Source organism: Electrophorus electricus, chromosome 18 (assembly GCF_041902795.1).
Source record: "Electrophorus electricus isolate QZ-2024a chromosome 18, ASM4190279v1, whole genome shotgun sequence".
Classification (NCBI taxonomy): domain Eukaryota; kingdom Metazoa; phylum Chordata; class Actinopteri; order Gymnotiformes; family Gymnotidae; genus Electrophorus; species Electrophorus electricus.
Window position 1 is genome coordinate 11,010,945 of NC_137514.1, and position 24,408 is coordinate 11,035,352.

Genomic DNA, 24,408 nt, shown 5'->3' on the forward strand with positions numbered 1-24,408 from the left:
CCAAGCGCAAGGATTTTAATCGGGGGGGGGGTCGAAGTCTTACTTGATAAAATTCTTAAGTTTTTTAGACACCTTATTTAACTTCGTTAACACAGATAATGTGCAACGTAAGTGGCTCACAGTAGTCGGTACATCACGCATATGTCCTAGCGCCGGTATAACCATGCGAGGCGCTGAAAGTAATAGAGCTGCAACCTACGTCAGTCTGCGTAAATATTGCGCATATTCCACCGGATGACCCATCCGCTACATTTTTGGCAAATGAACACCGATATCGCCAAAACAGTTCTCCGTTCAAATACTCCGTTTGAATCGTTGTTTAATCAGTTTCATTTGTCGCCCACTCAATAGCAGGTATGCCAATGATTTAAAATCCATTTCCAGTGAAACTGCAAAGAACTAACAAAGCGCAACATCTTTATTACTGTACGAAAAAAAAAACACAAGTAACTGATTAGTGTATACAAAATATTGCGATTATCAGACATTTTATATTTCACACATTGTTTCTTAACGGAAACAGTGTACTAAACAAATGTACTTATTTCACTTTGGATATAAAATACTCACTATAGGCACTATATCATCTTTATTTTCTGGCACGCACATATCTCCAAAATCATTATTAATATTGCGTCAGTCTGACGATCATTGTAAGAGGTCTAAGTAAAACGTAGTGAACTATTACAAAGACGGATAAATATATCTTTGTAAAACCACATGTAATGCTATGTGTTGGAAGTGCTATGAGGGGAAAATCAACTCTAAACATGGATGATCTCAACGGTGTGAGGAGAGGAAATACAAACAGTACTGAGTTTCATTTCAGAAGTTTAAACATGAATAAATTGAATGACAATTCCAGATTTGGCTGCCCCGTTTGATTCTACTGAAATACAGATTATCTTTAACTTTAAGCAACAACTATAACTGTTGCTCAGTTCTAAAATGTTGGTCTGGTCAGGTGTAACATTCCACCTGATTATATCTCTGATTTCCATCCACCTTTCAAGAACTCATGATTACAGAAGAACACTAGTCAAATGAGTCTTTGTAAAAGTAGTGTATTCTTTGGGATGTGAAGCACAGTGCTCAAAATTTAGAAGAGATCTTTTTTTAAAAGACCTTGAATATATGCACCTAATAATATAAGACTTCATAAAATTTCATAAATACTATAGGGCAAGAGTGGGGTATTCTGTATGCTAACATGGACCAATTCTGCATTAGCCAAACCAAAAAACTAACAAAATCAGAGAAGACATAACACTACACCTGCAGAGCAAAGCATCAGCCACATGATTAAAAACATACAACGCTCAGTTCAATCCGTGCGCCGCCTCCGGCTGGGACGTAACCGTTGGACCGGATACAGGTGACACGTGAGTGGACAGGTGGTGAGCAGGGGGGTGGGCTGAAGTTCAGAAGATCTGCTGCTCAAAGAGAATCTTTTGGTAGCCTTGTGGAGGAGGGTAGTAGAAATCACCAAACTGACAATCCAGTATCGCACTGTCATCCACTGCAAAAAGGGAGAAAAGGGTGGGAAAAAAAAAAAGGTTAATTCAGTGAAATGAAGAACAACTGAGAATTCCAGCAAAAACTCAAGTTTCCTAAACATAAATGTTCATATTAGATATGGTGTCACTAAAAGTCAACCTCTCACAGACAAAAAATAAGACAAAGCCGTAAAGCGTAAATACAAACAAGCAAGCCACATAACAGGGTGTCCTCCCTGCAGTCAGGCCTGAATGGTATTCACCACATCAAAAATCAGTTAATGGACACTGTATGAGAAAGATCAGACATTTCCGGAAGGGTCATTTTGGCAACATTTCATGCTCTACAATACGTGTAAAAGGAACTAATAAAGTCTTTTGGGGGAAGTAATGGTGATGTAATGCCTTCCATGGAAAGATAAATGGCTGTTTCCACAACAGTGCGCCTTACCATATACTACAGGGAAAACTGTCCCTCGAATGCCTGATGCTGGACAGTTCATGTTCTTCCCATTCAGGTACAAATTAAGCTCCACGTGGTCATATGTAACTCCCTGGACATCAACAAACAAACGAAAACGATTTGAATGATGCGTGCAAAATTTTCTATGCACATGTGAGACTGAAAATCTTCTAAGAGAAATAGGATGTTTGTAACAGAATTCTCAACACCTATACCATAACCTACTTGGTTTTAAATTTCAGTAAAAAGATATTAATCCCAGAGAGAAATTGTTTTGTGGCAGCAGCATAAAAACACGTCCAGACACACTTGTCGAACAGGAGAGACTAAGCACACAACATACTAAACAATAATTACACTAAAGACAGTAGTTACAGTGGGGACTGTAATTACAATAGCAAGAAAGAAGCAGTCACATTTGTTCCAAGGGGTTCCAAAGTATTTAAATGAGGCCTTTTACCTCAAGTTTCCTAACCTAATCACTACCACAGGACTAACCAACAATATTAACAGTGGTGTCAATAACGTAATGCCCTTTGCTGCAAATGGAAAGCCATAGACCCTGATGCGTGAAAGGTGCTAAACAAAAATGACCTGCCAGTCTTCTCTCTGCTTCTCCAACGTGGAGTTGATCGCGCATTACCTTACTATTACCTCTTTGTAACACTTACACAGCAAAACGTCTGTGTTATTACAACTTCATAGCTATTAAAAAGAACATTCATGAGAAGACGTCTGGCTGTCCTGTTAGGAAATGTTGTAAAATTTGTCATGACAATCTATTCGCAGCAGCAGGCCTGATTATATAGGAATTAACCTCTCAAACTTCCTTGTTTATTAGTTAAGTTAAGTTATCTTAAGGCATACTGCTCAGTAAATGCCATGAATTACTCAGTAACTATGTATGGATTAGTTACAAGAGTGGAGACAGAAAGCCCAGACCCACTGGTGGGAATATAAGGGGTAACATGTACTCCAAAAGTCAACTCAACCTCTCTTATCTGCTCAGTTAATAATGATGTCATTGCTTTGACAGAGATCTTATGTATTGTGTTTCATTTGTAGGTAGACGGAAGCTTATTAAATTATATGTGACTAATTTCTAGTTTGCAGGTATTAATGAAAATAATTTAAAAAGCAGTACAGCGCTTTATTTTCTCCTGCAGATGCTGTTCAGCACGAGTTGGATGAATTTAGTTGGATGAACTGAATTTAGAGAAATAAGTAACTATGTACTGACATTGGTAGCTTGTGATTGTATAGTTAACATCTTTAAAATTGCTATTATTGAAGTATATTTACAAGATATATAAGATAGGGATTGCTCAGGATAAACTTTTCTTTCCACATGAAAAGAATGTTGCCAAAACAACAACAAAAACAAATAGTTGTCTGTAGCATCAACAGCCTTTCCAAAGTACATTTAAAATATTGACAAAAGCTGAGCATGCTTTCATAAATTCAGCACATAAAAACATGCCGTTGTATGCTCACTAATGGTAGGGTCCTTCAATAATAGTATAATAGATTAGTTTTATGCTCTTGAATAGTGGTAATGTTTAGTGTTCTGTGCTTATGCCCTAGAACAACAGTAGCGTTCTGTGTTATAGTGATATCTGTAGCTTGCTCGTTTTGGATTTAAATTTTACTTCCATTTTATTTCTATTTGCAGTTTTACTTATGTCGTACATAGGAGGCGTAGTAAAGATCACTGTGCAAACGACACGTTTACCACCACCCTATCAATTACATCACAGCTTCTCAAGCGCCTTAACTCACCACGATGTCTCCTTCCTGTGGTAGGCTGTTAGCTGGTAGCCGGTTCTTCTCCTCGTCGTTACAGTACACAGATCCGTCTTGCCTCAGCACCAAACTGTTTGCGTCCCGACCCATTGGGACCTGGTTAAGGTTAGCTTTCTGCGTAGCAACTCCTATTCCCCAGACGCCTGCAAGTGTTAAGAGCCAGTTATCACACTGGTGACCACTAGAAAAGAAGATATTATTTTAAGAGCTAGAATACGATATTATTTTAGCCACACTAGCTACCGATAAGCACTTCTTAGTCATCTTCGTTTAAATGTAAGCATAGGTAAACGAACGCCCCCAAACTTACCGGTAGACTGAATTTTGAATTCAAAGTAGCTCTTATTTTGATGGAGAGGAGCGTTTGCGATGCAGCCACCTGTACCGCATATTCTTCTACCCCTTTTCACAACGACAACATCGGTTCCTACACAGGCACACAGGAGGCAGAAAAAACCCGTCGAAATGCGCACGACAGAAGGCGAGAAGATGTGCAGATCTCACACACCGTGGCTATACTGCCATAGGAGGCGAAAGTTTAAGTTAAAGCTATATTTGCCATATCACATCAGCCTTACTCACCCATGTGATGCGTGTCTAGTTGAACCGTGGGCATTTCTTTTAGTGTAACGTGGCTGGAGCTACTGCGACCAATGCAGTCGAAACAAAACGAAAACAAACCCGCCATAATATATCTCCACAGGTAACGGTCTCGATATAAGTTGTACTGATCACCGATGTAATCCTGAAATCACGCTACTCGCCCGTCATTCTAACTGGGATCACTCACTTCTGCTCACATCCGCAATCCTGAATATCCGGAAATGACGTAGCACATTGACGGTCGTGAAACGTTGAGGAAAGTCAATGGTGACCTCTAGTGAACACTAAGCTGTTGTTGGTTTTTATTGTTTTTATTATTATTGTTTTTATTATTATTATTATTAGTAGTAGTAGTAGTAGTAGTAGTAGTAGTAATAATAATAATAATAATAATAATAATAATAATATCCGCATTTGCCGCTTAATAGCAAAGCTATTCAACACTATTTATGGATACTAAAGACCGTCACTTAAGGTAATCAGCCTTTAGTTCAAATATCTATGCGGTGATTTATAACAATAAATTTAATTAGGGCCGGGTAGTAATAACCTGTGTTTAAAAACCACTAAAATAATTATGATAGGAAACAATTTACTGAACGTTGTGCATTGAGTTAACCTATATGGTTAAATGATCGTATGTAAGTAGCATACAGAGCGAAAAACCGCAGAAATAAAATTAAGCAAAGTCATGTCAAACTCTCTACCCTTAGAGGCTTAACTTAGCCTACTTGCTCAAACCATCAAGTTTGCATGGCAACACCTCATATTTGGAAGTAAGTCACACTACCTGGCTGTTTAGAAAAAAACGACATTTTAAACATCGACCTTTGTATTTAATGAGATGGTCTTTATTTATGCGATTTAACTGTTTGCAGTTTGAATCGTCATAGCATTTTAAACACTAGTTTTGCCTTGACGTTCACCTAAAATAGTAACTACACTCAAGAGTGCCGAAATCTGCACGGCAACAAACCGCCATGATCGCATTTGCTGAGCGCCCTAGTAACTGGCGCACGCAGTTCCCGTCCAATAAAAGAGCGCGTGTCTCGGTCACCCCGCGCGCACTGCCGTTAAACAGCGTCAGTAGTTTCACGGGATTCCCTGACAGCTGAAACAGTTTAGGCGACCGTTACGTTTAAACGGCCTCTGGGGTTACGCGCAAACAGATGTCAAGGTAAACGGACCAAAAGACGGCACAGTAGGTCGAATATTACGTGACGATATTTCTGGTGTCACCATTTGATCTATTTGTATTTGCTTACTTTCCTAGAGGTAGACTATAGGCTACTACTCCAAGCATATTCGTAACGACACTTAGTCACTTAGGCTCCCACTGCTGTTTGGTGAGAGATTGGGAATCTAACTTTTGTCGCAGCTCTAAACCGTGGATGGCTTACTGTGTGCGGTAAAATACAGCCATAGCTGTAGTTATACTCTGATGTTCGATGTGGCGGCTTATTCAAAGAACTGGCTGAGAGTCATTCAAGCTTCGAACACGAGTGAAGCGGTGTTGCAAGAACCTTTGTCTTTTGAAGAGCATTTTAACTGCCCTTTGAAGATTACTATCTGCATATCGCTTTATCTTCGTAGAATAGGCCTTAACGAACTAGTGACAACGAAAATAACTGGCGCTATATATATATATATATATATATATATATATATATATATATATATATATATATATATATATATATTAAATAAATATATATATATATATATATAAAATAAATAAATATATATAAATTTTGCACACACATATATACATACAATAGCTATGCGAAGTAGCTCAGAACAGAGCAATTAGTTGTTATAAAAGTTTGCGTAGGCATGGGGGGGGGGTGACGAGAGATGGTCAGAGACAAGACGTCGAGTTTTATCATTCTTGTGCAACAAGAAGTAAACGTGTAAAATAAGCGGTTGACTCAACGCATCTAAATAAACCATTGTGGTTAGCCCTGAAAACGCAGACATAAAAACAACCTGCACTAATTGGAGCGCAAAAGCGAAATGGGAGTCACTCACGCGCGCGCACCTCAGTGTCAGCTGAGTCATCACAGAATCAAGGACGTCTAGTTTTCTCCTCTGCAACGGGCAGTAGTTTGATTGTTTTCACGAAGATCCTTTCAGATAATTTTTATTTTTATATATATACAAAAACACGATGGTATGAAAATAAGTCGATAGTTTCTGTGATCTTATGCAAGAGCCTAATTTTGTAATAGCGCCATATTCGTATGAAGTTTTCTGGGCAGAATAATGTTGATAAAGCTACATGTATTCCGCTTTTGGATGTGAAATCTGACAGAAAATTGATGGCAATCATTTACTAATTGACAGTGCTTATAGCCGGAACGACCCTTCATTAGCACGTGAAGTTGTCTATGGCACCGTTTTTATAATTAATTTGACATCCCATAAGTTGTTTTATTATGTAGCCTACTAATGACGCGCATATTTGTGAACCTACTCTTCAAGTGTTGTTTTTTCCATGTTTTCTTGATAAATCAAACCTTAAATCTTCAATAATTTAGCCTACTCCGCAAATAATTTCTCCTCACGCAGGTTTGACACGGCAGTCTCTGAAGTGGCTGCCTCAACGTGCTGGCCTTGTGATGTTCCACTTCTACAATTCAAGCATCCCGATCATTATTTTACAAAATTTACTCGACCTTTGTTTAACGAGTCACAGATGGTGACCGTTTGTCTTTCGGTAGCTTGTCTGTGAGGTTAACAGGAATCGGATTAATAAGAGCAAGCACCTGTTGAGGGTAGGCTGCTGTAAAGTCCAGATCAAGAGTTTGTATAAGGAGCAAGGCCAGTGTGTATTCATTTGTCAAGTCGGAGTACAAATTTTCACAATGTCCTGGCTCAAGACGAATCTCTCCAAATACCAGATGAGACGGATCCTGAGTTTAAAGGTTTAAATGGAAACGTGTCCGCAGACTGGCTCGCTACGACCTATACTATCTGAAAACTTAAATCAATTGCTTTAAGTTATTGACACGGCTGGACAGCTACGCGAAACTGAATTTTTTACTAGTTCTTATGTTTTGAAACGTCTTCCATCCGACAAATAAATTGAAGAATTTAGACCTACTCAGAAGTTTATTTCGCGTACTTTGTTACAAAGCTGTTGATGCCCTGACCTTAAGACATCCGTGTTTATCGAACGACCTGCAAATCCGACTTAGAATTTGATGTACGTCTGCCAGAGTATCGGGCGTCAAACCACGACCTCGAATTTCAGCAAAGCGATTTCTTCGACGAAGCAGTTATCTGCAAGGTGAGATGAAAGATATCTATATAAATAAACGGCATAAACAACAGTAATCTACTTTGACAACACGTGTACATTGTGCACATACACAAATGTATATAGTGAACGTATTTGCAAAGCTGTGTTACTACCCAGCTAAGACTTATTTATATATATAATCTTTTTAGACTTTGTGCCATTGACCCACACGAACGAACACTTGTCAATGTTATAGATGTTCTTGCCCTGTTGGATCCGCGTTTAAGGGATGGCATTCGTTCAACCGTGCCTTTTCTTCGGAGGAGAAAATTGCTTACGCTTTTGAATGCAACGTTAATGTAAATTGTCTTGTAATCAGACTCAATTACAGCAGACAAAATCACATGCAGAAAACGAATTGAAAAGTACTAAAATGAGCAAATCTCTTAAATTACGGTAAAACTGCCTATTTATTGTGACATTCCAAACGGGAAAAAGCACGAGGAAAAGCCATCAGGCCATATGAGAACCCGAGGCAATTTGAGGTTTCCCAGAAGATGGCGATGCTGTGTTATTTAGGGCATTATGTGCGGAAAAACTAAAATGACCGTTTTATCTTTTAACACAACAATGCCTCATTTGGAACATTTAAGAGTCGTGTATATTTATAGTTTTACTGAACGCGCTTGGCTCAGGCTGTTTCATCATATGGATTTTTTTCTTACTCGGTTGTTTTTTTTATGATCCATAATTCCATACAATTTGCTGAATGGTAGACTTAATTCATGTTAACCGTGTACTGAATTTATCATAAAATAAAGTTCGAAAGTTTTGTAATGTGTCATACCCGATTTTACCAAATGAAGCCATTCATTTGTATAAATTGGCAACAACACTCATTTATTGCTTTTTCTTATTTTTATTTGCACAATAAAGTTAATGTATACAACGGATAATCCACACTGTCAGAGGACTGAACCCATACTAGATGAATAACTTTACATTCCTAGTAATTTTGATATAGATGCAACAGTTTTGTATTCCATCACTAAATAAACAAGCATATCAACTACAACTTTTTTTTTTTTTGGTTCATTTTTTAACCTAACATTGTGGTAATCAGTGTTGAAGCACATTTTCATCCCAATTCACTGCTCCTTTTGTGCCGTTTTGAAAGATGAACTACCTCCATTCTCCACTGGCGAGTTCTACAGTTCGAGCAGAACACACACACACACACACACACACACACACACACACAACCTGCGCCTGGAGGACACAGACCCCGGTGGACGGTAAATGGCCTGCCTAACTTCAGCAGCACGGTCAATACTGGAGGATTCAGTATTGCTTTAACTCCAATATTTACGTGCTGCTACAGCCAGACAGCCAGTCGCAGCAACATTCAGGAGTCACGCATGCACATCCAAAACATGTGCGCGCGCACACGCGCAAACGTTCACAAAGATTCCGGCTACTGTTTTGCATACTTTCCCTTCCTTTCCTCCTTAAATCCAGAGTGAGCCTGTCCTGGTGTTACTGCCGCAGCACAGTACGGCCTGCACCCCCGTGAAAACTCACAAACCATTCTGTGCTGCTACGGCACGTCCAGGCCCTGCGCGTTCGCCGACTCATGCACATGCGCGTGTGTGGCAGTTCACTCGCTCGCGGCCAACAGGCGCACGCACGCACACACACACACACACACCCACCCACCCTACCGGGGCATCGATGCCAACCTGAAAGCACAAAACCAAAGAGATAACTAAAAACCTGTTCCAATGTTATGGAAAGTTTTGACATGATAAAAACACCACAAACAAAAGTTAAATATATCCAAACTGCATGCAGTGATGTACTTTTGGTATGTTATTGTTACATCTCTATACAATCTAACCTCCAAATGAAAGGGATTACGAACTTTATCTGGTAAAGGATATGTGAATATATGACTACCAACATTTATATGTTAAATTAAGTTCATGTGCTTTATATGTATTCTTGATTTCTGTCTTATGTAATATGTTTTAATGGAATGAAGGAGCAGTTTATAAGCACACCTACCATCCCACGATTCTACAATCTAGACTCAAGTGTCTGCTGTGACTAAACCTGACTACTGGAGAGTGATACCATTCTTAATCTATACAAACTATACATTAACACATGCCTTTATGGCCCTTAAAGACAAAAAAGGGGCAACCATAAGACCCCTCTTTCTCTCACTCTTCTTTTAGTGAGGAATTTTACTGCTTTTCTACTCATTTTATTAACATTAATTATGACATAAAACCAGCTGTTACTGACTAATGACCTAATAGCACTGGCACATACATGCAGTCTTCCTCCCTATATTTCCCTAGATATCTCCCTAGAACCTACTGCTGAGCACATCTTAGCCCACAATAAGAATAAAACAAATAAATAAAATTGCACATCAGGTACACCTGTAACAAATGGTTGTGTGCTAATATAACAGTAATGGTAATTTAAAGAAAAAAAGAAAAAAAGCTTAAGCTCACACCAACTGCCATCTTGCTTAACAAGGCTAATAAGTTTACCAACGAAACTAGTTTCGATTTCTGAATGGCCAAAATTAATCACCACATTTTTTTAAATAACAGACATCAGTACTGTTTATTCTCCAAATTATCTGGCCAACTGTAATTATTTAAGTTCATATCTGCTGCATTCCCAGATGTATGGTGTGAAACAAATTGCATAGAAAGAAGAGTCTATCTAGATACCAGTCCACAAGACAGATATGCAAATTACAGTCTTTATTTCAATATCCCTTTCCTTGCCTCTTTGTGGCAGCAGCAATTATCAATGATATTTTTTTTTGCTCCAACTGTCATCATACTTCCAGTCTTGTACATTTTACAGTCACTCCATTTGCCTCATAATTGTTCACATCACCAACGGTAACACCGTTTTAGTATACTGAATACTGTATATGGAAATAGGATGTACCAGACATTGAACAAAATATTTAAATGCTGGATGCAGTGTGTGCCTCTCTGTGTCTCTCTCTCTCTCTCACACACACACACTTTAGAGAAATTAACTAATCTTACCACGAATGAGGTATGGGCGTTATTTGTGTGTGTGTGTGTGTCTGTCTGTCTCTCCTTCTCTCTCCCTCTCTCACACACACACACACACACACACACACACACACACACACACACACACACACACACACACACTTTAGAGAAATTAACTAATCTTACCACGACTGAGGTATGGGTGTTCTTTGCTGGGCAAATGACCATTCCATTTGATTGCTCCACTGAAAGAGAAGAAAAGGCATTATTGACATGCATGTTCTAGGATTATATGACTGCTGGGTCTGGGTGCTACTGTTCAGTTGTGAAACCAGACTTCACATCAGTTCACCACTTGGACACTGACATTTACACTTAAATGAGGTAATCTGTACCCATGATTTTGGTAAATTACTAATTAGAATTAAGGTGTTTTATACCCTGTGTGTGTGAGAGAGAGGGTGTGTCTGAGGACTTGGGAAAAGTTTTACAACTTTTTGTAATTTTTTAAATATTCACTTATCAGTTTAATGTGGTCTCAAGTTTGTAAATCTTTAAGAGGAAAAACATCTTTAAATCTTTGAGTAAAACATTTTAAAGTTCCACTTTTTTTTTTTTAAACATTCTCACACCGATGCTACCTGCTTCCTGACAATAACACACTAATATAGCAAAACAGATGACCGAGGCAATCTAAACATCTTTAAAAAGGTATAATTTCAAACTAAATTTATTTGACTTTTCACTGTGAGCAAAGGGTCACAAACCTTAAGTAATGTACCAAAGCAAACCTCTTACTTATCTAATCTCACATGTCATCACTCAGTCAGACATCAAATTGCAGCACTTTTAATATCACAGTAATTTTAAAAACTGTTTGAAACTGAGTTATATTTCATCAGTAAAAGTGGAGAAGAATATTGTATAAACTGGCATTATAATCTGTATAATCTGTTGAACATAATGCAGTCTGGAATGCCATGTTCATGTATTTTTGACAAGATGGGATAAACGTCAACCATTGAGACAGACAAGGGCTCAAAGGAGTGTTTGCTGAAATTTCACTAGCATATCAAAGTAGGCCTCAGATAGAAAAAAAATAAATAAATTTTTTTTCTCCCTCTAGTTAATTCCCAAAACTTCTTACATCACCTAATGGTCTGACTTTTTTTTTAAAATTTAGGCTATTGCAAGGGTTGTGCTTGCCTTTGTAACTGCGTATGTCAAAAGCTTACAGAAAAACATTTACTTCCTACCACAAAAAGGGAAGTTGCTACAGTACATTTACTTGCTTTTACTAATGAAACAAGTAAAGAGGACAGTACTTTAGTGTGTTGTGTGCGTGTGCACGTCTCCCTGAGCAGCACCTATTTATGTAGTCCACTCTATCAAAACCAATTCTCAAACCAATGAGTGCAAAACAAAATTGACGCACCTTAGTGTCCAAGCATAACCTTCCTACCTTCCTCAATAGCTTTGCAGCTTCCTCTGCCTTGAGAATTTCTTTCAAACGGCACCATCAAGCTAACATACTTTACCACAATAAGCTATAAAAACAAACAGCACAAATAGACAAAGTATAAACCTTAAATATAAATAAATAAATAGATAGATAGATAGATAGATAGATAGATAGATAGAGATAGATAGATAGATAGATAGATAGATAGATAGATAGATAGATAGATAGAGATAGATAGATAAAGGGGAAAAATAATATAAATAATAATAATAATAATAATAATAATAATCCACAACAGCCACTTTAGCCTGTAATTGGAAATAAAAGACTTGAATTAAAAAAACACCAAAGCCAACTAAATACAGACAGAATTAACAGCTTGTACATACTTCTTTCAGCAGGTTTTGGTCACAGGAGCAGTCAAACAGCTCCTTGAAGGGTGAGGCAGGCCAAGTTCAAGTGCCAAGTGTGTTTCCCTCAGCAGTGTCAGAAAGAGGCTTGCCCTGACAACACGTGCTGTACCGCGAAGAGCTCAGACGCACCAGCAGAGTGTTTTCTGGGCTCGCATAACACACAGGAGACTGCTGAAGACACATGTTCCTCTCAGCAGATGCAACTTTGTAACTGGCATTCGACTAGCCTCACTCACTCACACACACACACACACACACACACACACCCACCCACCCACCCCTCCAAGGGCCAAAACCTCACAAAGCAGTGATGAGTTTACAGACAACAAAACTTGTGCAACTCCACCCCTCCCCCAGCGTGACTGACCTTCCTATGCTTACTGTTTTATGGCCCTAAAATAACATGCAAATCTTTTTAATGTTCAAGCCTCTTTTATCCAGCTTCCTTGAATGTTAAAATCTCAAATGTCAAATTTGCCCAATTAAATGTCCAAATGCTCATGGGGTGTGGGGGTTGTTTGGTGACAAATCTAAAACTCAACTGTTTTGGTGAACAACTCTGCTGCTTAAGCATTTGCTACTTTAAAAAAAATAAATTAAAAAAAGTGAACATACAATGTTTATAGTCACATAAAGACAATGATAAAACTGCTCACTTGAAAAATCAGTCTGTATTATTTACAAGAGTGGCTTCTTCTCAAAGAGATTAAAATGTGATCCCTTTGAAGTCGATATGGCCCTCAGAGACTGCTCATTCCTACATCACAAACCAGAGCACTATACATTTTGAAACCACGGCTTATTACAAACAAAGAAACAAATCTATGAGATAAAATCAAGAGACAAAGACTATACACACACATACACACGATTGATACCCACAAAAAAAACCAAAAAAAAAAACCAACAACATTGTGGAGAAAGAACTCTGAAGTTGTCCAGCCTTCCATTGCAATTATCACAATGATTTTGTCTAACTATTGAAAACGTTTGAGATCCCTGGAGCTTTTTTAGCTAAAGGGTTAGAGATTTACCCCATTCGTCTACTGGCGATATAGAAATGACCAGTAACAGTACTGGAGCAGTGACAGAAATTTGGTAAACACTGACAGTGTGGGAGACACCTTTAGTCAAATCCACTACAACATAACCCTTCACTTTACACAAAAATGAGTAGTGAAATTTCTAGTCATGTCACACATCCAATGGGGGAACTGTGATCAGAGCTTCATGAAACAAACTGGGCCCATATCAGATGCACATGGGTATCCTTCTGGGTGTTTGCCAAGAGGTTACAAGTCTACTTGAGACAGGCTAATATAGGAGGAACAGACTTGCACGGGACTTCAGTGCAGCACAAGTTTTTGTAGATCATTACAGCGACACTTGGTCACAGCTGCTGTGTAGGCTACATGTTCGGGAAAGGGGGGAAAAGGAAAGATGTTATTTAATTTTCCCTATTCCCTATGAGGACAGTTCATTTCAGAAACGTAAGGAAAAATTAGGTAAAATCTGAATGTCTCACTGACATTGAATGACAAATATATCCTCTAGAATGTAGTTAACCATACACTTTTTATTTATTTTTATATATATATATATATATATATATATATATATATAAATATATATATATATATATATATATATATATATATATATATATATATATATATAAATATATATATATATAATATATATATATATATATATATATATATATATATATAAAAATAAAATGTGTGTATAAAAATCACACACACACACACACACACACACACCCCATTTATCATTTTATTTATTCATTCAAATATATTTATAGAGTACATGAGTATAGACTCAGAGGGTTGTTGTCAATGCTGCCAGGCTGTGAGACTTGGGTTCAAATCAGCAGATATTGATACTCAGTTACCTTCCACCACACACTGTATGTCTCAATCTACTACATATGATAAAACACTCCAATCATACTCCAATTGTGGTACCAGGTGTATTTCCATAGGTGTTCTACATCTATATGGCATTGTGAGAAATTCTGAAGATTAATGATTTGGAGACACCCAACAAAAGTTAAAAGTCATGCTGAAAATATACTGAAACTGGCCAAAAAACCCCAAAAAAAACAAAAAAAACCAAACAAACTGGCAAATAATTTAAAAAAAAAACAAACAAAAAAAAAAAATAAATTAGCAAAACTTCCTCCTTTGGTCTAACTACCATTTAACTTAAGAAGTTATAAAGCTTCCTTTATAAGTAACATCACAAAACTTCACTCCTGCAGCCTTGAACTACAAAGTGTGTTATGTGGGTCACACTCATTAAATCCATTACCCCCTTGCCTGACACAGTATTGTGTACTGCTGTGTGAGTGCCTTATAATTTCCCCACCACCACTACCAGGACATCAATAAAATAGTAAATATTAATACATTTGAAGTAGGGAATTCTTAAAAAGAAAAACAGGTTTTATCCACAATTCACAACCACCAGCAAGACAACTTGCAGTACCAGCATACAATAACCGGCTTTAACTCATTTTAAAGTGAAACTTTTTATGGCTCAGTTCAAGATGAGGGCTACATAGTTGCTGTATCTTGCAGGATTTGCACAAGTCAGTAGTCAACTCTGCGAGATAATGCTCATTGTTAAGCCTGGACAAGCAGCAGATAAACAAGAGTCACTGTTACCATGACAATGTCTACTTTATACTTGTCTTACATTCTTATCTGCTATGACCTCAGTGTAAGTGGATTCTGATTAAAGTCTTTTTCCTTTAATGGGTGTTAAAGCAATATTCTGAAGATTATTTTGATAATATATAGACATGTTACAAGGATTACTAAAATGCATAATGTTGGAATGCTTGCCCAACTGTTTTGAAGGGTGTGCAAGTTCTGCAAGTATATTTAGTTACACTGTGCTTCCTCAAACAAATTACAGTAATACAATGTTGCAACTAAAACTAGTAACATTAAATATAGTACAATGTGGATATTTGTGATTACAATAATTTAGGTCATGTGGCAGGATACTATATTTTTACCCAGTCCTATGATTTATAAAACACACACACACACACACACACACACACACACACACACACACACACACACACACACACACACACACACACACACACACACACCCACCCACACCCCTTTTAATACAGCAGTTAGCCCACAAAAGTAACCTAGCAATTAGGTGTATTTACATGCATCAAGATCTCTCACATAAATGGTGAAACTTCACACGCAGTTGTTTTTCCAAGTAATTTGAAAGCCAAATTCTTGAATGGTAACATTCTCTCAATAACATATTGGTAATTTCAGTTCAGCTCCTAATACACACTGATAATATATCAGTTCAGTGCCCAATAATAAAAGTCTACAATAAGAACACTTTCTAAAAAATCCTGAAAATATTTCTTAAATAAAGTATGTTTTTTTTTCTGTTGGAGGGGAAGAAAAAACAAACAAACAAACAAAAAAAAAACATACACGTTTACATTCAAAGTGAGAAAGTGTGTGTGTGTGTTCAGTCCCAGATTAATTCTTGCAGTGCGAGATCATAGGGCAACTACCCGAAATTTTCTGGAAACTAATAAGTGACATGGTAATGGCAACTATCAGGCCTGTCTTACTGATGTTATGTTATGGCATGAATATGAAATATTATATATATATTATATATATAAAAAAATAAACAAACAAACCGTGCTGATGGCATCTCATTGCGACAAGAGAATGCGTTTCACTGAGAATTTACACGGGAAAACCTTTGTCAGGATATATTGCATGTAATTACTCAAACAAAAACAGCCAACTCTCCTCTACCGTATATGCAGCATAAATTATGTGTAATATATGGAGATAAGATGAGTAAGCAGTCTACATTAGAAACAGCTGAAATGATGCACAAAGCTAGATATTGTTAGAATGCACTTCTGTTGAACACACGCAACAAATCTCCAGGTGCTGAACGCCCTCCACGAGACATCCAATAGTCAGGTAAGCGCGCAACGCTAAATTGAACACGCGCCTCAGCAAATTAGAAACTTAGCTTTCTTGATTTTTTAAAAACACAAATTTGAATACAATTCCCACGCACCTTAAACTACTCCTTTAAACATTACAGTGAGAACTCCCTAGTTTTCTTAACAAAAATACGTAGAAGGAGCCCATTTCACTAATCAGAGACCGTTAAATAAATTGTCCCAGTAGCAGCATTAATAAAAATGTATATAAAATATGTAGATCGAACAAAATAGAGATATGCTCTCCAGCTTGAAAGCTACGTTTTCTGTTTCGTGACTGAGAACAAAAGTCAAACGTGGGCACGGGCCAAAACTTTCATTCTAAAAGTAGCTAACCCAGCTAGTCATCTAACCAGCAAAAAGAGAAAAAAGAAAAAACCCTTGCTTTGCTATCAAAGCACTGCTAGAGCTATGAACCACAAAATGCCCCCTTCCCCCGTTAAACTTTTTTTGTTTCCATCTAGGCCTGTTGTAATGATACGCTGGATACACCGTTCCAATACACAATTCCAATAAATTTAACCAGGCGTTTTCTTTAAATAAAAGCCCACGCTTCAGGTAACGTAGCCAACTAGCTTTGTAAGGTTTATAATGTAACATCCCATTTCAAGTCGTGTTACCCTCTTCAAAAAGGGTAACTTAGTATCTTAACTAGAAATGTAGTATCTAAATTACAAACGTCATGTAACGTTGGATGCAACAAAAATAGCGAGCTAGCTACTTATTTCATATTAACCAGTACAGCTGAAATAGCGAATTATTGTATCCCGTTGTTTTGTTTTGTTTTTACTGGGTAACTACATCGTCCACGCTGACTTACTAAATACAAGGCTTAGTTACCTCCCCATCTTTTTCCCAAATAACTTTTCCTCAGTCGCTTGCGTGGCTGGACGTAAAATGGCGCAAAATAACAACTCCCTCGAATAATTTATGCCTCAAGACAGTTTTGGATGTGCCGTACTCGTTTGGGTTTTCACACGTTTTAATCACGGTCACATACACGGGCGGCTTAGTAATAAATTTAGTTAGAAAGCTTACCAGTACCCACGGTTGAGTGTGTCTTCGGCTTGCCTGTCATTTGAGGCTCTTGTCGATGCATCATATATCTAAGACAGACTGGTCGTATTGCACCAGTACATCCGCGCCTCCCGCTCAAAATCGGAGGCGAAAAAACACCCAAAACGACAAATTCTCCAACATATCACTACCGAAACCGAATATTAGAGCTCTGGTGCATTTTACAGAATATTTCGAGATTTTTTGCGTATCGTCTGCCAATTTTGATATTTTTTTTAAAAAATGCTCCTTTTCCATACGCAGCTAAAAAACAGCCTTTCCTCCCACGACTCCGTATCAGTTAGTGCTGGTCACTTCTGCGCTCGACGATAGCCTATCTCCGTCGCCTTTTTTGTGCAAAACGAGCTAACCCATGCTGCAGTCAACAACGGAAGACTAACGACGATATTTTTTCAAGATTATTCACCTCGTTCCCCGAGCCTCGGTGCGCAAGCTGTGTTGATGTTATCGCTGCTCACTCGAAAATGGCGCCGAAAGTGACTCTGTTCATTCAAATTGGTAGGAGCCGCCCCCAACTCGCATGTGCATGCCGGGAACATGGACTTGGTAAGTGGTTTGAAGGTGGAAAATGCACACTTTTGCGGCCAGACAAGTTACGTTTTCACCAGAAACATAACTCGACAACGATTCATATTTTATGGAATTGCTTATTTAAAAAGAGCTGGGAACTCGAGAGGGGTAGCCCACATATATTTCAATGAAAATCTCAGTACCGTTGCCATCAGTGAAGAGAGCAACGCTATCGCATCAGATAAGAGCATAATAAGATAGGAAATACAGAAAGCATCCTGTAGTCTTATGTGCCCTGGCTAGGTAGGCCAGTTAACACCCTCTTTACAGGGTAATGCACATAGCCCTATACCTCTTCCCGTATGTCTGATAGTCTGTAGTCTCAGCAGAACTCTGAAATGTCCATTTTGCTCAGAGAGAGAGAGAGAGAGAGAGAGAGAGAGAGAGAGATATGACCTGGTTTTTCACAGCTACTGCTTTTATGACACACTTGAATACCCCATGAACGAATAGTGATACTAGTTATTAGACACATAGTTGCTAGTGTATGCATGATAGTACGATATCGGAAGCAACGGGTGACTTCAACTGTTTACATTGTTATAACATTAAATGTCAGGCCATGGTTGGTTATGGGCCACTGAAGGCAGGTAAATAGAAAAGTCAAACCTCTTCTGTAATTGGCTCTTAAGCATAATTTCGTCCTTTCTAGATGCTAGTGAGTGTGACTAAAATCTTTTTAGGTAATGTTAACCCTGGTCTCGCCTTGAAGCCTGCTCTTTGTCAAACGAGCCTGCACTTAGTAGGCCATGGCTTTTTCTCAAACATAACCAGAACATAGTTGGGTTTTTTTTTTCCTACAGTGATGTCAGATTTCATCATGGCACTTCAAGCCTAATTATATATTAAGCAAAATGTATATGCCTCATGTTATCTATATATTACAAGCATATATGTGTCTAATATAGATGTAACATATTTGCATTCATACAGCATACAAATTAAATAAGGAACTAGAGTGACTTTAATAATCCAGTTTTTTTCTGTTTTCACTGAACAGTTGTAGAATGCTTTTTTTTTTTTTTTTTTGTAAGACTTTGTATTTCTTCCCTTTTTTCAACCAAACACTTGACAAGCTTCACTTTAGTAAAGTCGGGGGAAAAGTCATTTTTATTTGGTGTATCATTTTTTTATTTTACTTTTAAGTGTATCCATATGTATTCACTATAGATTTCCTTTTAAGTGATAAATCTTTAGCAGGCGCACTGAAGACACATTTAAGAGAACACTTTTTTTTTTTTTTTTTACAGCAGCAATGTCCAGCCTAGCACCTCTTATCTGGGAGGATGAGGGCAGGAATGTACGTGAAACATGCGAGTGCATCTTTCCAAGCTACGTGTGAGTAGTATTGTTCACTGCTTTTAGCACATTCAGTTATTGCACAAATAATGTGACAGTGTTGCTATTACATGACGTAGTGACAGGAAACAAACCTTTTACAAGACAATTCAGTGATTACAAGAACGTGGCTGGTGACAATCCTGATGATCCCAGTCTGTGAACTTGGCAAGACACAGCCTAAGAACGTGGGATTCAAACACAGGTCCCAGCAATAGGCTTGGTCTCGACTGTACTAAATGTTGCTTGCGCTGGGTCAACACAGAGTAACAGTAAAAGTTCAGTAAAATGTAACACCACCGCAAAGCAGTGTACTGTGCCATATTTTATATTACACTTTCCAAATGCTTTTGTTGCCCTCTGCGTCCCTTTTATTTTCGTTCGGATTTTATTTTTGTAGCAAGAGTGTAAGTTTGTATTCGCTTCCACCAAAGCACCTGTAGTATGACATTTGATATCAGAAAAATGAAAATGATGTCCTCTGAGAAGAACAATGCTTCTCAGACTGCAGAGCAAATCTTAAAAGACAAAATAAAATGTTTCACATAACCTGGAGTTTGCACTCTGGGGTCTAATTTGCCATCTTTTAACTCACAGTAAAAAAACAAACAAAAAAAAACCCAAAAACCAATGAGTACACCATAGTGGTTGTACATTTAATTACAGACGTTTTGCAAAAATACATACAAAAAAGTGAACATCTTGTCAAGGTCCATATAGAGTTCACCTTTTCCCTTGACTAATCTGAAACCAGTTCTGTGTTGTCTCTTACAATGGCTGGTAGTGTAATGTCCGTTCCATCCCAGTCTGATTTACTTACACTGTCAGACTGTGATTCTGATTGTTCCAGATAACCAGCATCAACCAACAGTATCCAAAAACACATGATTTAAGTCCCATATTACATTTAGCCTTTCTCAGTTATGTTCATTTCTCAAATACTTACTGTAACAAAATGCTTGCTTTGAGTGTGTCATTTCCAAGGTCATCATTTGCATTTGGTCAGCTCAGGTGAAAGCAACTACACCTGTAATTTGAAAGATTTCCCCTTCAGTATCAGTGTTACAATATAGCCACATAATAACTGCAATATTCATCAGTGCTAAGGGGTAGCTGAGGGTAGGGTTAAGATGGCATGCCCGAAACACACACGATGTACATGCTCAGACAACAAGCTACATTATGGCCTACAAAGACCACCGATTCAGTGATCCACTGCCTGTGTATCTACATAATTCTGTTTTTGAAGCCTTTTCATAGTCACAGATGCAGATATAACATAGGCAGTAGTTTTTAGCATTTTTTTGCCACATCATCATCGAAGGTCTTCTCAAAACCTGAATGGCTGCCCGGTCTGCTGCACGTCAAGTGAACTTTCTTGCACCACCCACTTGTCAGATGCTGTTTTGTTTTGTGAGAATAGGGGTAGTTGTAAGGGGCAAGCGTGTGTGTGTGTCAGGGAGAGAGAGAGAGTGAGAAAAGGTTTTGTTCTCATTGAGAGGTCTCAGGCACCCCTCCCCCGGCTAAAGTTGTCTGTGGCAGCTGCACCCCTGTGATCTCCACTAAACAGTGTGGGTGGGGGCAACAGTGTGCGTGGGGGGGGGGGGGGGTCCGATGACATTGACCTCTCCCCTTTTATAGAGGCCAAAGCTGCACACTTAAGTGACAACATCCATCAAAAGCCAATAGACGCCTGCAGGTCAAGCCTGAGAACACAACAGTGACCTTTGACCCCTGTTAAGTGAGCTGGCCTAACAAGACATGACCGCTGACTCACGCTGGTTTATTTGGTTTATTTCAGCAATTAGAGTCCTGTGGGGTGAGGTGAGATGGTGCGGAGGGGAGGGGGGATTACAAATGCAACAACTTTCTGATTACATACCCCTAACCAAAAAAAGGTGTATCTGAAGGTGTTAAGCTATGTAAATATGTGTCCAAGTTGTAAGTTAAGAGTGCATGACCGTACTTACACTACAAACACAAGACAGATTTTCACAAGCTGACAAGGCAAGTAAAGGAATTGCAGACTACATACTAGTTACCTAGAGCGCCAGTGTCAAATGATGACATGCTTTCTTATACTAAACCAGAGCCGATGCCAAATCCACAAAATTATATGAGGCGACATATTACCCTACATGTCATGGCCACTTTAGTTTTGTTATATTTTAATAAATGACGGTAAGTAGGCTATTGTGAGTGTGCAACTGATTCACTGTTATCACCACACATAGCGTCTGATGCTTTTTTTGGGTGGGGGGGGGGGGCTTTGCAAGTCTTTTGTTTGTTCTGTGTCCGTACTGTTACTTAGGTTCTGAAGGTTAATTTAATTAATGGAATTTCAATTCTCTGAGCAACAAAACGTCAATCCCTCGTGCTGAAAATCTATGGCTGTGCTCGCGTCAAGTCCAGGGTGAGATTTTTTTTTTTGTTGTTTTTTTTGCCCGCACCAGTGCAGCTACTTCGACGAGACGGTTACAATCTACTGCCATTCCACCCACCCACGACCGTTTTGAAGCACGCCCGCAACTGTCGACAATCCGTTATTCAATCTTAGAAATAGGAAGATAAAAAAAATAAGATACGTTCGTGCGCCGACTAGACTTTGGGGGAGACAACGAGGCAGCCGCTTCAGCGGTACGAACTCAAACCCAGCCGGAAGTCCCGCCCTCCTAAGCCTTACTTCGATGATGTAACCCCTGTCCAAATTTAGCATGTTGTTGATGCCTCAGAAGTTTTTCCTCTGGCTGAGACCGCTGTCTATTACCCGACGTCACGACTATCCTGTTATTATTGTAAACAGTCTACCCGCTCTTTACTGTAGCCCTCCAGCCAAACGAAATTCTCCCCGCTTCTTTGTTCGAGAAAGTACACGAACCAACGTAAAAGCAGATTGCACAGGCAACGCACGCCGTCAAATGAAGCCTGTGTGTTAACACGGAGCTCTGGAAACGAGCAACATGTGTGAATGTATATTCTGGGGGTTTTTGAGACACAACACTGTCGTAATTCGGAGAGGCGAGAAGCGATCGAAGCGGAGTAACCTACGTGGTTGTCCTCAGTTTCAGCGCAGGCTGGAATAAAAACCGGCACTTCGCGCCGGGCTTTCACAAAGCCTTTCACGAGTGCTGGTGAATTTAAAAGCCGAACGGAAACCGCTCCTTTGCAACAGAAAGCAGCATTCGCAATAGCAAATTAGAAAACGCGGTTACAATATAAAAATGTCATTGACACAAGGCTACTTCCACTTCGTTTGCAATGAAATCCTTTTGTTAAAACGTACATTGCCATAAAACGCCAATAAACAATGATATTCATTCAAAAACTAGCATAATTCCTTTTGCACCCAACAACTGTATGCGCTTTCGTTGTTTACCTCCTCCGCTCCGACAGGAATTCTGATAAGATAAATAATGAACCACTGGATTTGTCCGGGAAACAACACAACTTTCATCCGTAAATATTAAAATACAGTATGGATCGCTCCACACCATCAAAGCGCACACTATACTCGGAAGCCCAACAACAAAGATTTCGTCCGTCGCGTTTCCTCTTATTCGGGAGAGCAATCGTAGCTAGATACTGAATAGGAAAAGAAAAGGCGAAAGACCGCGATTAGATAATGATACTTACTTCAGCGGTAGAAACCTGGAAAGTGCTGTCCATCCTAACGTGCACGTCGACCCAGAAGCGCTGCGCAAATAAATAATATTCCAGTGGATTGCCGGGCTCCTGGTAGTGTCTCAATGAAGGCACTCGTATCTCTTTTTGTTGCAATTACGCCAAGCTTCAAGGAAGTTGTCCTTTTGTTCCAGCATTTATACATTGCGTCAATGTTGCGAAAAGAGGAGGCGGAGCGGTGGCACTTGGAGTAAGAGAGAAAAAAAACAAAAACGCGAGCACACGACCTTATGTACACAAGCGGACCCTCCACCCTCACAAAATCGACAGATCAGATCAGATCAGATCACGTGTTCCGGCGCTAGTACTCGCTCCACTGTACTGCAACTTATACGGGGCAGGATGATCGCTCGCTGCTGGGTCCGTGTAGACGGGGCGTATGGATCGGGGGGAAGTGGGTACGAAGTGGCCAGGCAAGTCCTCATCGGTGTGCACTGTGATGGGGGGGAAAAAAACTAAGCGATTCGCGCGGCGAAGGCGAGCGAGAACGAGCGCGCCGGTTTGTGTTCGGTTGGCAGGACGCGGATGGCGCGCGACCGCCGTTGTCTTAACGCCGACGGTTCAACGAGCAAGTGTGCAACGTGCAGACGCAACGGGTCCGCTGCAAGTTAGAAAGAGAGGATATCTAGGGTACGGTTTAGCCGTTTTCGGACCGGGTTTGTGATCGCATCTTGAAGAGGTTAATGATGCGCTACCTCTGTTACAGCATAGTTGCATCACCAAGTTTGCTTACCGCTGTGCTGTCAATCATTTTTCTGGTCCCGCGCAAAGAACAATAACGATGCCGCCTGTCCCCCAGGTAACTAGACTTATGCACAATTGAATAAAGTAGAGGTTAATGTTTTGTTTGGAGTTAAAGCTACTAGGCATTTTGTTAATATATGCGAACAAATGCTTTTTGGTAACAGCCTTAAATCGCCTCCAGATTTATGTTTAATAACGCGCCAGACAAAACTGGAGACAAGAAAAGATCAAGAGAATGTTTGCATTTGAGTACGCATTATTCCTAATGTACGTCGGCGCCGAAACCTTATGAACTGACCTTAAACTGAATGTGAGCTTTTCCGGTGCAACTCCAACGACAAACAGTCATGTAAAAATGTTGCGATGTCGCAAAGAAAGAGAATCGATGCGCCTATTAAGTCAACAAAAAGACAAAAGGTTGGGTAACCTTTTTGAGA

The 24,408-nt window shown here is 39.1% G+C and overlaps 1 protein-coding gene and 2 long non-coding RNA genes across 7 annotated transcripts; 1 reads left to right on the forward strand and 2 right to left on the reverse strand.

Annotated features, from left to right (window-relative positions):
* Nucleotides 1–400: 400 nt before the first annotated feature.
* On the reverse strand, nucleotides 401–5,166 carry spryd7a (SPRY domain containing 7a). Of its 2 annotated transcripts, XM_027010171.3 has the most exons (5): nucleotides 4,345–5,166; nucleotides 4,073–4,189; nucleotides 3,739–3,905; nucleotides 1,948–2,050; nucleotides 401–1,519 (listed from the first exon to the last, which is right to left on the reverse strand). In XM_027010171.3, the coding sequence occupies exons 1-5, from the start codon at nucleotides 4,448–4,450 to the stop codon at nucleotides 1,422–1,424; spliced, it is 591 nt and encodes a 196-aa protein (XP_026865972.1). In that variant the 5' UTR covers nucleotides 4,451–5,166; the 3' UTR covers nucleotides 401–1,421. The 2 variants fall into 2 exon arrangements, with proteins under 2 accessions (XP_026865972.1, XP_081557177.1); XM_081701051.1 differs by lacking the exon at nucleotides 1,948–2,050.
* On the forward strand, nucleotides 5,166–7,467 carry LOC113577497 (uncharacterized). The gene is made up of 2 exons (XR_003410643.3): nucleotides 5,166–5,566; nucleotides 6,934–7,467. It is a non-coding gene; the product is annotated as an uncharacterized LOC113577497 (long non-coding RNA).
* A 51-nt stretch (nucleotides 7,468–7,518) lies between these two features.
* LOC145652018 (uncharacterized) lies at nucleotides 7,519–23,990 on the reverse strand. Of its 4 annotated transcripts, none has more exons than XR_014118176.1 (4): nucleotides 23,180–23,990; nucleotides 18,045–20,573; nucleotides 10,840–10,898; nucleotides 7,519–7,647 (listed from the first exon to the last, which is right to left on the reverse strand). It is a non-coding gene; the product is annotated as an uncharacterized LOC145652018 (long non-coding RNA). The 4 variants fall into 4 exon arrangements; XR_014118175.1 differs by having other exon boundaries at nucleotides 17,600–20,573; XR_014118174.1 differs by lacking the exon at nucleotides 7,519–7,647 and adding an exon at nucleotides 8,506–9,345.
* Between the last annotated feature and the right edge of the window lie 418 nt (nucleotides 23,991–24,408).

Coding starts and splice junctions, on each gene's coding strand:
- spryd7a (XM_027010171.3), bottom strand. CDS start 4,450: ATGGCGGGTTTGTTTTCGTTTTGTTTCGACTGCATTGGTCGCAGTAGC. Junction 2,051..3,738: donor CACAGGAAGGAGACATCGTG/GTGAGTTAAGGC, acceptor GTTGATGTCCAG/GGAGTTACATATGACCACGT. Junction 1,520..1,947: donor AGTTTTCCCTGTAGTATATG/GTAAGGCGCACT, acceptor CCCTTTTTGCAG/TGGATGACAGTGCGATACTG.